At 37.3% G+C, this 13,651-nt stretch overlaps 1 protein-coding gene across 1 annotated transcript in view; it reads right to left on the bottom strand.

Annotated features, from left to right (window-relative positions):
* Positions 1 to 13,651, bottom strand: part of LOC137393482 (phosphatidylinositol 4-phosphate 3-kinase C2 domain-containing subunit alpha-like) — a 79,750-nt gene that overhangs the window by 51,370 nt on the left and 14,729 nt on the right. The window contains exons 7-12 of the mRNA XM_068080056.1: positions 13,286 to 13,431; positions 10,514 to 10,659; positions 9,827 to 10,040; positions 6,404 to 6,571; positions 5,699 to 5,863; positions 1,333 to 1,529 (exon numbers count right to left, since the gene is read on the bottom strand). Of these exons, the coding sequence (XP_067936157.1) occupies positions 1,333 to 1,529; positions 5,699 to 5,863; positions 6,404 to 6,571; positions 9,827 to 10,040; positions 10,514 to 10,659; positions 13,286 to 13,431 (1,036 nt within the window). The remainder of the gene's footprint in view (positions 1 to 1,332; positions 1,530 to 5,698; positions 5,864 to 6,403; positions 6,572 to 9,826; positions 10,041 to 10,513; positions 10,660 to 13,285; positions 13,432 to 13,651) is intronic.

Below are 13,651 nucleotides of genomic sequence, written 5' to 3'. Positions count from 1 at the left end.
TTAGACAATAAGACCTGTGACAGTAAGACCTATGACAGTAAGACCTATGACAGTAAGACCTATGACAGTAAAACCTTAGACAGTAAAACCTTAAGACAGTAAGACCTATGACAGTAAGAACTGTGACAGTAAGACCTATGACAGTAAGACCTATGACAGTAAAACCTTAGACAGTAAAACCTTAAGACAGTAAGACCTATGACAGTAAGACCTATGACATTAAGACCTATGACAGTAAGACCTATGAAAGTAAAACTTTAGACAATAAGACCTGTGACAGTAAGACCTATGAAAGTAAAACTTTAGACAATAAGACCTGTGACAGTAAGACCTATGACAGTAAGACCTATGACAGTAAGACCTATGACAGTAAGACCTATGACAGGAAGACCTATGACAGTAAGACCTGCGACAGTAAAACCTACGACGGTAAGGCCTACGACGGTCAGACCTATGACAGTAAGACCTATGACAGTAAGACCTATGACAGTAAAACCTATGACAGTAAGACCTATGACAGTAAGACCTATGACAGTAAGACATATGACAGTAAGACCTATGACAGTAAGACCTATGACAGTAAGACCTATGAAAGTAAGACCTATGACAGTAAGACATATGACAGTAAGACATATGACAGTAAGACCTATGACAGTAAGACCTATGAAAGTAAAACCTTAGACAATAAGACCTGTGGCAGTAAGACCTATGACAGTAAGACCTATGATAGTAAGACATATGGCAGTAAGACCTATGACAGTAAGACATATGACAGTAAGACCTGTGCTTCAGAGAAAAAATAGTAAATATATCTAAAATAAAAGTAAAACAAAAATATATCTTTACTATAATAAGAATGGTGTCTGCCTGTCTGTCCGTAACCAGGGTTAGAAATTAGGATGAAATATGCTTTCAACGAGACTCCAACTCGTGACATTCAGCTTGGTAGACCGACACTGACACCTGCACCAATCGATCGCATGTGGGTGTTTCTGAATAATTGCGCACATACTTATTCTCTCTGCTTTATCATGACACCTAACGATTAACCACACACTACATTGCCAGGGTATACAATACAGACACCCATATAAGCCGTTTTCTCTCCCAAGTGTGGCAAGAGATAAAACGCTAATTCAATACTAACTACAGGACTCATTCAAATCGAATTCGAGCACTTGCACTGAATTGATTAACACTATGCGTTATATGAAATTTCTGAAATAATACGAAGCACAAACAACATAAATTCGTTATGTTAAGCAGAATTTAAGTAAAGGGCCGTAAATGTTATAAGCGCGTCTATGGTATATTAATGGCTAAAATTACCACCTTCACTGCCAAATAGGGGAGCTGATAGAAGTACTTTGGGGAGGGCCTCTGATACCCCAGACAAAGTCTCACGCTTTGACCACATGAACCTTTTGTCTTCCTTAGTCATCGCTCCATCTTCTTTGGCTAGTATTGAAGTCAATTCTGCCAAATCCCCAGCTGGAAGTTCCACGTCTTCCCCATCTTTCTCAATAAACCTGTGTAGAAACCGAAGGTTAAACAATTGCGTTCAGTTCAACATTGCATAGACAGAGATTAAACACATTCGACAGGCAACTTCAAATAGAGCAGTAGTTGAAGCCACAACGGCATACCTAATGATAATTGTGGCTTGCATATAAATATATGTACCTTACTTATAAATATTAAAAGTTTGTATAACATGAAGCAACCGATCAGATTTGAGCTAACATAGCCATAATTTAGATTCTACCGATCAGATTTGAGCTAACATAGCCATAATCCAGCTACAACCGATCAGATTTGAGCTAACACAGCCATAATCCAGCTACAACTGATCAGATTTGAGCTAACACAGCCATAATCCAGCTACAACCGATCAGATTTGAGCTAACATAGCCATAATCCAGCTACAACCGACCAGATTTGAGCTAACAGCCATAATCCAGCTACAACCAATCAGTTTTGAGCTAACATAGGCATAATCCAGCTACAACCGATCAGATTTGAGCTAACATAGCCATAATCCAGTTACAACCAATCATATTTGAGCTAACACAGCCATAATCCAGCTACAACCGATCAGATTTGAGCTAACATAGCCATAATCCAGCTACAACCGACCAGATTTGAGCAAACAGCCATAATCCAGCTACAACCAATCAGATTTGAGCTAACATAACCATAATCCAGTTACAACCAATCATATTTGAGCTAACAGCCATAATCCAGCTTCAACCAATCAGATTTAAGCTAACATAACCATAATCCAGCTACAACCAATCAGATTTGAGCTAACATGGCCATAATCCAGCTAGCAGACCAACAGTCTGGCAGCACACTATCATTAAAAATTTAACAGAAATGTTAACTAGCCATTAGATAACTTACATTATATACCTTTGCAACCAGCTCATTGGACAACGGAAAGTAGGTCTCTACCAATCATGTTTAACCATTTTGACCAATGTAACAGCAAAGCAAAAAACTGTGAGTGGCATTCTCTTCGAACGATCTTAGCAGCTCTATGAGTGATATGTGAACAGCTGGAGCATAGAAATCGATAGTAGCTTGAAGTTCTACATTGCTTGAAAGAGAAACAAGCAGCTTCTCCTAGCATTTAGATATCTATCATAAATCGCTAGTTAATTATCTCGAACACCTTGACAAAGAATTAAAACATGATCTCATTTGGGCAACTGAATAGCGAAAGGTGAAAACAAGAAAGGACAGCGACAGGTGATGCGGTTCAATAGCTTCAGTCTGGGATAACATGATACCAGGCAGCAGGACATTTATAAACTTACACAGCGAATACGTTGTCATAAACACAGAGACGAAGAGAGTGGCAAATACCCACCAGACATTCTATGACTGAAGCTGGCAAGCGGTAAAAGTAAACTTTATCAATATTTCATATATATATATATAAAGAGTGAAGAGAGGTTGTAAAACAGGCTGATAAGTTACAACAGATGCTTACTTATTGAAGGCATAATAGATAAGTAAGTACAAGTTATAATACATGCATACGAGTCCAAAAAGGTTTTAGCACATAAACTTGTTGGCATCTAATGTATGTATAAGTGTGAGTGAGTTTTAAGGAAGTGTAAAACTAGTTTTAATATATACAGGTATCGACAAGCTCGGACATGACTAGACATGTACAGGTATAGACAAGCTCGGACATGACTAGACATGTACAGGTATAGACAAGCTCGGACATGACTAGACATGTACAGGTATAGACAAGCTCGGACATGACTAGACATGTACAGGTATAGACAAGCTCGGACATGACTAGACATGTACAGGTATAGACAAGCTCGGACATGACTAGACATGTACAGGTATAGACAAGCTCGGACATGACTAGACATGTACAGGTATAGACAAGCTCGGACATGACTAGACATGTACAGGTATAGACAAGCTCGGACATGACTAGACATGTACAGGTATAGACAAGCTCGGACATGACTAGACATGCACAGGTATAAACAAGCTCGGACATGACTAGACATGTACAGGTATAGACAAGCTCGGACATGACTAGACATGTACAGGTATAGACAAGCTCGGACATGACTAGACATGTACAGGTATAGACAAGCTCGGACATGACTAGACATGTACAGGTATAGACAAGCTCGGACATGACTAGACATGTACAGGTATAGACAAGCTCGGACATGACTAGACATGTACAGGTATAAACAAGGTCCGACATGACTAGACATGCACAGGTATAGACAAGCTCGGACATGACTAGACATGTACAGGTATAGACAAGCTCGGACATGACTAGACATGCACAGGTATAAACAAGCACGGACATGACTAGACATGTACAGGCATGGACAAGCTCGGACATGACTAGACATGTACAGGCATGGACAAGCTCGGACATGACTAGACATGTACAGGTATAGACAAGCTCGGACATGACTAGACATGTACAGGTATAGACAAGCTCGAACATGACTAGACATGTACAGGTATAGACAAGCTCGGACATGACTAGACATGTACAGGTATAGACAAGCTCGGACATGACTAGACATGTACAGGTATAGACAAGCTCGGACATGACTAGACATGTACAGGTATAGACAAGCTCGGACATGACTAGACATGTACAGGTATAGACAAGCTCAGACATGACTAGACATGCACAGGTATCGACAAGCTCAGACATGACTAGACATGTACAGGTATAGACAAGCTCGGACATGACTAGACATGTACAGGTATAGACAAGCTCGGACATGACTAGACATGTACAGGTATAGACAAGCTCGGACATGACTAGACATGTACAGGTATAGACAAGCTCGGACATGACTAGACATGTACAGGTATAGACAAGCTCGGACATGACTAGACATGTACAGGTATAAACAAGGTCCGACATGACTAGACATGCACAGGTATAGACAAGCTCGGACATGACTAGACATGTACAGGTATAGACAAGCTCGGACATGACTAGACATGCACAGGTATAAACAAGCACGGACATGACTAGACATGTACAGGTATAGACAAGCTCGGACATGACTAGACATGTACAGGCATGGACAAGCTCGGACATGACTAGACATGTACAGGTATAGACAAGCTCGGACATGACTAGACATTTACAGGTATAAACAAGCTCGGACATGACTAGACATGATACAAACAAGTCTCCTCATACTAGAACTAGTCATGTATATACAAACAAGTCTCCTCATACTAGAACTAGTCATGTATATACAAACAAGTCTCCTCATACTAGACCTAGTCATGTATATACTAGACCGTTTTACAAACTTTCCATCAACTGTGAAAGTTAGAATAGCATAAATCCTTTTGAATTGAATATCATATCATATTGAAAGTCCAAGCTTGCAGAACTCCATGAAAAAACCGAAATGGACTAGAGTAAGCAGCTTTTTCAACATTCTTTAAAAAAAGTGATGTTTTTAGAGGTAACTGAAGAAACATAATGATTGCTGTACACCGAGTCTGATAGAGTGTGTATATTTACGGATAGAAAAACAAACAGTTTTAGTGTGAAGCTTTTGTTGCTGAGGAGAAGCTTTTTAGCTTTGTCTATTTTCATCCTTAATTACTCAGAATTTCAACCCGTGGATCATTAAGAAACTAATGTCGGTTAGAGGAGTGCTCTCCGTATCTAAAGAACTGATATTCCAATCAGCTTAAAACTTCAGAATGTGACTAGAAACATATCAGGCACAAAGCGAGCAAAATTTCCAAATCCATACACCAAAAGTGCGAAAAAAACAAAAGAAAACTATGCAGATCAGTTTACTCGGGCGTGAAATTAGGTGGAAAAACAATTTCCTGAATTATCGCGGGCCCAGACTCCTGAGTGGTGGCAAAAAAAGATCAAAAGCCAACAAAAAGTGCAAAATAATTATAAAATAACAATTAAAATTTTTATTTAATGTTGTTATCTCCTAGAATACCCCAGCACCAAAGCTAACGTGTTTAATGTCTCCTAGAATACCCGAGCACCAAAGCTAACGTGTTGACAACACAAGTGCCCAAACTGTAGACAGTTGACTTCATTGATGAATAAAGTAAGATCTTTGATACTGGACCAGATAAGCTAAGCAACACATATGCGAGGGAGGTGAAGGTTGAAAGCAGTGAATTGAGTAGTCAGCAGGAAACTCACTTGGGTGTCTGAGGCAGGGGAGGAGGAAATTGTATATTATAAGCGAACTCCATGTTGATATGTAGAATAACGGTATTTGACTGCCAGATGTTGGAGCCAGTAGCCCCTGATATGTCAGGTTCACCATGCCAAAGAGACAGCAACTTGTTCCCTTGTGTCACATTTCTGCAATTCAACATGGCATAGTGAACTGTGAGATGCCTGATTGACCAGACTTGCTGACTCGGACAAGCCTTGGCAGCTATTGCAAATAAGATCAATAAAGATTCTTTCAAAAACCCAAAAATTGTCGTCATTCAATAGCTCCCAACTACTGGGTTGACATAACAACAATCTAGTCCAACTCGTCAGATAGTAGGTTGACATAGCAAATCACTTACTGCACTCAAATTTATAAAAAAAATTTCACTTTCATTTCATAAACTACCAAACTAGCATCAACACAAATACTGATCTTGGATAGAAAGTCAACAAAACATATCACAAAATTTAGTATAACTACAGTCTATCTAGCTTTTCATGTTTAACAAAATATTTACACATATTGATGTCCTTGAAGGCCCAAACTAAGCGATGTTTCATGTTCTCAACGTCATGAGTAATAATCATGACGTTTAGAAGTCAGTGAGATGTGTGACTAATATGCAAAGGCATCTGAGTGACTTATTAAAAGCAGTTATAGATATTTTTGAACTAAAAACTAACCTTCTAAAGTCGAAGAACATGAAAGAGACCCATTCAATGGCAACCCACTTGTTGCGCGCATTGCTCCCTCCGCTCTGCACAGGCTGGCACGTGTTCATGGCACAAAGGGTGAACAGAATTCGTGCCTCAGCCGGCACCTTGGACACTGGAAAGTTCTCTATCTGTAACCTGTTGATTACTAATCATTACAAATGGTGAAATGGCAACAAGTTATGAATGAACAACTAGTTAACAGTTAAGAATATCAACTAATTAACAGTTAGGAATAATACAAATATAAAAATAAAAACTTTATTCAGTCTAAAGAAGTCATTTTGAATTTATTGTTAGACTAGGTGAATGACTCGTGTTGCTCAAGTAATAAAAAAGTTTTTGCAAATTTTATTTTCAATCAACGTATACAAAATTTACCGTTCTAATTTCTAAACTTCATATCATGAGAAAAGTGGTTTGTACAGTTCAAGAAGTTATTTGTAAACATAATTTTTTATCGAGCCAAGAAGATTGAAAACTAGCTTGGACAGAGCTAGCTGAATGGCTATTTAGCATCTGACTGAACGTTCTGAAGTCTGACCGAACGGAGAGAGAATCTGGAGGCAAGTCCTATTCAAGATAACTCACCATACAACTGTCCTTGTGAAAAGTTTCTAATTTTTACAGTAGTTTGAGTGACTCATCTCAGGATTGTTAGTAGGACCGGAAAGTGAAGGAATTTAAATTGAAACGGCATATTTGAAAGTGACAAACTTAAAAAAAAGAAAATGAATATAAGGCTTTGAAAAACCTTTCAAAAGACCAAATGCAACAAGTAATATTAATAAAAAATAAAACGTACATATTTGGCTTGTAACCTGCAATCGTGGCTAGCAGTAAAAGTCGTATTACAAATCTAACATGCCAACCCGATGCAGGAAAACAATGGCAAACCAATAGATTTTATTTTATAAAATCTATTGTTGGCATTAGATTTTATAAAATAATCTATAGTTTATAATCATTTATAACTTATAATTATCTACAATTATTATAAATAATTAAAAGGACAGCTCAGCGTAATGGTTAGACCCGTTTATCTGTAAACATCAAAGTCCTGAGATAAAATCCAGTATGATGCAGATTTTTCAACCCTAGATTTCAATCAGTATAACTATACAGACAAACGCTGAGATTTATATAATGTATGTTACTGTCCCCTAAGTTATTTAAATTTGCATCGCAACATCACATAGGCCAAGACATCGTATTCATAATGTTCATTCGGGGAAGAGTTAGCAAGGAACTTATGTGTGGTGAATATGTTACACCATATGTCAGTTGTTAGCAAGGAACTTATGTGTGGTGAATATGTTACACCATATGTCAGTTGTTAGCAAGGAACTTATGTGTGGTGAATATGTTACACCATATGTCAGTTGTTAGCAAGGAACTTATGTGTGGTGAATATGTTACACCATATGTCAGTTGTTAGCAAGGAACTTATGTGTGGTGAATATGTTACACCATATGTCAGTTGTTAGCAAGGAACTTATGTGTGGTGAATATGTTACACCATATGTCAGTTGTTAGCAAGGAACTTATGCGTGGTGAATATGTTACACCATATGTCAGTTGTTAGCAAGGAACTTATGTGTGGTGAATATGTTACACCATATGTCAGTTGTTAGCAAGGAACTTATGTGTGGTGAATATGTTACACCATATGTCAGTTGTTAGCAAGGAACTTATGTGTGGTGAATATGTTACACCATATGTCAGTTGTTAGCAAGGAACTTATGTGTGGTGAATATGTTACACCATATATCAGTTGTTAGCAAGGAACTTATGTGTGGTGAATATGTTACACCATATGTCAGTTGTTAGCAAGGAACTTATGTGTGGTGAATATGTTACACCATATGTCAGTTGTTAGCAAGGAACTTATGTGTGGTGAATATGTTACACCATATATCAGTTGTTAGCAAGGAACTTATGTGTGGTGAATATGTTACACCATATGTCAGTTGTTAGCAAGGAACTTATGTGTGGTGAATATGTTACACCATATGTCAGTTGTTGCTCATCAAAAAGACAGTTTCTGCTCCACTTTGAATGACTGTACATTTCTCAGTACAAAAAGCCTTGAAAAATGCCCATTTCATGGCCAGCTTTTAAAAACAGGGTCGACTACAAATAGTTTTAGCCATGCAAGAATGAGTGTTAAATCACTCGTTTTGCAAACTTGACAGCAAATATTTTTATGAGCCAGGCTACAAAAATAATTGGATTTGTTATCAGTGTTTCAACTCAACCCTAAAAATTTCCCTTTTAAGATTATGGAGTAAAAACCCTGATTATCTTGGTACTAGCCAGGCTACTATTATATACTGTATATTAGTGCTGGGCACCGATAATAAAACTCATTGAACTCGCAGCTCTATCTTTTCTCGAGTCTGCGGTAATAGAAATTTTGAGCATTTCGATCTTGCGGGTTTAGGTTTTGGTAAACGGATCCGCTGAGTAGAGTGGACAAAAACTCGGATTATAACGCCCTGCGCTCTAAGCACTGTTTAACAACCTGCCTGTTAACGCTGCGAGCACAAATATCGGTCGATATAAAATAGTCAAAAATAATGAATAAATTGAATAGAATTATAATTGCATTGTAAATTTTAAGACATGTCTGATGTTTGGAAATTTTAGACTTAAAACCCGTATCAACAAACCTGATACCCGAAAAACCCGTTGGCAAAGAAGTACTTGTGCCAAGGACTACCAGCTACCCAATACTCGACAAACTCGAACGGAAGAGGCGAGTGTAAACTCATTGGCCAAGAAGTACTTGTGCCCAACACTAGTGTATATCCTTCACAGATGAGAGTACTGAATTCCTCTGAATGACATACCAAGAGCACAGGCGCATTGATGCAAAATGTACACAGACATGTCCACTGTTCATAAGGAATTCTAAACAAGGCATTTACTGCTAAGCCAGGTTAACAGCTTAACTTTAACAAAATTTTTCATATGAAAAGCTGTAAGTGACCTAGCAAAATGCTATCCTACGTGCAGGTAGCACTGCAGGTCATGATGAATGTTGCCTCAACTATGTAGATGTATGCCTAGTTCACAATTGAAAAATATGTTAACATATTTTACCTACTAGACATACATACGCCTTTAAAGATATCATATCCGGATGATTACAGCCAACTTTGGTTGTTCTCTTGTCAATACACCTCACCGCATATATTATAACACTATGTATAACATATATTATAACACTATGTATATCGTATTATAACACTATGTATAACATATATTATAACACTATGTATAACATATATTATAACACTATGTATAACATATATTATAACACTATGTATATCGTAAAATGACTTCATTTCGCTACAGCATCTTCAATATTATCAGGTAATGCTTGCTTACAGCTCGCCAAAGTAAATATTGCCTCTGAGATTTTCTTCGTTGAGACTTGAGTCAATCTTTGTGCTGGTTGGCTCACAAACCTTGACGCCTGCATAATAGAGACTCACTACAACCTTGTACTTGTCAAACTTCTCTATTGTCTTGGCGGGTATTCGGTGAACTGAGCCGACATAGATTATAATGTTTTCGTGATAGTCGTTAACATCAATGGTCTCTGTAATCATAGCATATCATGGTAAGTTCCTTTCCATACCACATTTTATTAAACACGTTATATCCAAAACTCGCTATGTCACATTTCACTATATCACACCTAACAATGTCACACCTCATTATGTCACACCTCATTATATCGCATCTCACTATATCTCACAATGTCACACCCCACAATATCACATCTCGCTCTATCACAACTAACGATATTACACGTCACAATATCACACCTCACAATATCACAACTAACGATATTACACGTCACAATATCACACCCCACAATATCACACCTGGCTCTATCACAACTAACAATATTACACGTCACAATATCACACCTCACAATATCACACCTTACGATGTCACACCTCACTACGTCACACCATGCAATGCCGCACCTTGCTGTATCACACTATGCTTCACGAAATCAGCTCTTTCTGCCTATCTCACTTTATCAGATATTTTATTAGATCGTACCCTTGCGTTTATGAAGAAAATCAAGATGTGTGTATCTAACGCGAAATGTTTCGCAGTACATAATCAGAAGGTTTCTTATTCCCGTAGTAAGACTTTCCATGTTTGCTTGAAATTGCTCATTCAGCTCTATGAACCTTCCATCAGCACTATAAAGACATCAAATTATAAGTGAGCAGACATAACTACAAGTATTGTAAAACCTCTAATTGAACGCCATGGCGTTCTATTTTTCAACCTCTCCTTTATGGCGGCAGAGAATTCAAGGCGACGTTCAAATAAAGGCTAGCGGCCTATTTTTCAAATGGCTTCTCAGAATTTTTGCAAGAGAAATTTAGCCCTATTACGTTCGAAGCGAATGTTGCCTATATTTTGCCCTCTTTTTCAGGTGGACCAATATTAAACATTTTGAATGCAATAAATCTGCTAACTTACCTCTAACTTGTCAAAGATCTCTTAACAAATATGCATCGAGAAACTGAGAAATATCTCTACCAGTTGATATCTATTGCTTGCAATTGACCTGTGATGATATTATAGCCTGTGTCCTTTGCAATTTGTTGGAATTTCAAGAATTTTATTTCATTCTAAATTTGAAGACATATTTTTATTTTATATCTATACTTGACATTGTTGAATAAAAGTTCATTGCACTCGCTGATATATTTGCTACTGTTTGCAGCCAGAACTAGCTTTTTATGCGCAATAGAAGTGAAGTTATGAGCATCGATCCATTGTAAACTGTGTTAAGATAGCCGCAAGGATGCTATTAAACAACATGCTATAAATCTGCATATTTATATGTTATACAGCAATAATCTATCAAATGCTACAAATATAAATTCATGAAAAAGTGACCTGAACAAACCATACTTATATTACATGTAGAAACAAAAATTAATATTTTTAAAGCAAAAAATATTTCCATCGTTTGCTCGGATAGCTGCAATCTGATTGTTGCTTTTGATGGAACGAACATCTTATAGTTGTCCAATATCTTCCACAATATCTTCCGGCCTCAACTCTTCTTCTGCACTGCTGAACTAGTAAACATTAGCGTCCAAACAATTTTTTTGGCAGAGGAAAACTTTCATGTGCTGCATTTAGCAATATTGCAACACGTAAATGTTTGCTTGCTAAAAGTTTGCTTGCGTAACCGTTGGTCCAAAACTTGCGAACTGGTTTTTATATACATGTATATGTCCTTCGAAGTATTAGGAACGCGTTAAACAAGGAACTACTATTAGTCTAAGACATTTAGTAGTTATTTCTATGGTGCTGCTTTCAAAGTTCCATCTACCATCATAAATTTAAGCCTTTTTCATAAATGTAGGCTACTTCGAAGTAGAAAGGCCGCGTTAAATGGAGAGCTACTACTAGCCTGAGACCGTTATTGATTATTGCTACGATTTCGCTTTCAAAGTCTTAACGAAAAAAACAAAAAGCTTTGGATTTGGACAACGAGAGAATTAACTGATACTGATCACTGACACTTTCCTACTGATCAGTTGATATTGTAGACTCGAAAAGATCAAATAGTGTCAAAAAGTCGGTCAAACGGAGGTGGCGTTCAAATAGAAGTGGCGTTCAATTAGAGGTTTTACAGTAGTTTGCTTTTACACACACGACCGTGCTTAATACTATGCACCTGAATAAAGAATAGTAGGCAAAATGAGGTGGCTGAGAACTCCACAAAGCAAACTTAGTGTTTGAAACAAATGAATATACATGTACAAGGACCCCTAAGAAAAATCTCTGCGCTGTAGAGGTGAGCAATTCACAGTCCTATAAACTCATTTACTCATTTGCTCATTTGTCTTACTTTTAAGGTTTGTTAATAGCGATGAGCTAGTGCATTGTCTATCATGTATGAAGCAGCTATGCATCAAAGAATATTATGGATAACTGCTGCAAATATTCAGTAATGTGTTATCAAGTAAAAGTTGAGAAACAGTAGAAAAAAGAGAAAAAAATCATATTTGACAAGAGTACTATTTGATAGTATGGACTACATATGACACAGGTAATATATTGCTGTATACAACATTGTTTGTATTACATAGAAAGCTGCAGTACCTTAAGAACCTCGAGTAAGTTGATGAAATTACTCTTATTAGTATCTATTAAAGTCATGATAGTTCCATAAATCCTTGAAAAAGGATTAACTAAATTTTGGAAATTTCAAAAAAATGGTTGATTGTTATTGAGTAGTTAGTACTCCAGCTCAATAAAATCAAATTTCGCATTCGCAGATCTTTTATTCTAAGGGATTCAAGCTTGAAAACTTAAAGCTATAAACTATATATAACAGTAGACTCTCTATAGCAACAGACTCTTTATAGCAACAGACTCTCTATAGCAACAGACTCTCTATAGCAACAGACTCTCTATAGCAACAGACTCTCCATAGCAACAGACGCTCCATAGCAACAGACTCTCTATATCAATAGACTCTATAACAATAGACTCTCTATAGCAACATACTCTCTATAGCAACAGACTCTCTATAACAATAGACTCTATAACAATAGACTCTCTATAACCATAGACTCTCTATAACCATAGACTCTCTATAACAATGGAATCTCTATAACAATAAACTCTCTATAGCAACAGACTCTCTATAGCAACAGACTCTCTATAGCAACATAATCTCTATGACAATAGACTCTCTATAGCAACAGACTCTCTATAGCAACAGACTCTCTACAACAATAGACTCTCTATAACAATAGACTCTCTATTGTTATTTGAGAAGAGTTTGAGGGTACCCACCAGCTGATACCGTCTGCTTCTGAGAGTGTTTTCTTCATCTGTTTCATAGCCAGTTTGATCTCAAGAGTCTCGGCTCCAAGGAGAAAAGTGGTGATGGCCTTGACAGATTGAAGTAAGCTGCTCAAGCATATGTTTTGGAGACCTTTCTGTGTAAACATACTTCATTTATAACTAATCATTAGACAGACATACATGTTCGTATGATTCAGCCATACTCTTCACTAATCATTAACCTAACTCTATAATAAGTAAGGTACGAGTCCCCAGCAGATGCCAGACTAGCGGAAATGCAGCTGCAAGCGGAAGTGAACCAAATTATCCAAATCGCTAAGTAATCTTCTAGTAGAAGCAAAAAGCAAAACAAGC

Source organism: Watersipora subatra, chromosome 4 (genome assembly GCF_963576615.1).
Source record: "Watersipora subatra chromosome 4, tzWatSuba1.1, whole genome shotgun sequence".
NCBI lineage: Eukaryota > Metazoa > Bryozoa > Gymnolaemata > Cheilostomatida > Watersiporidae > Watersipora > Watersipora subatra.
This window is presented reverse-complemented; position numbering and strand designations above follow the sequence as displayed.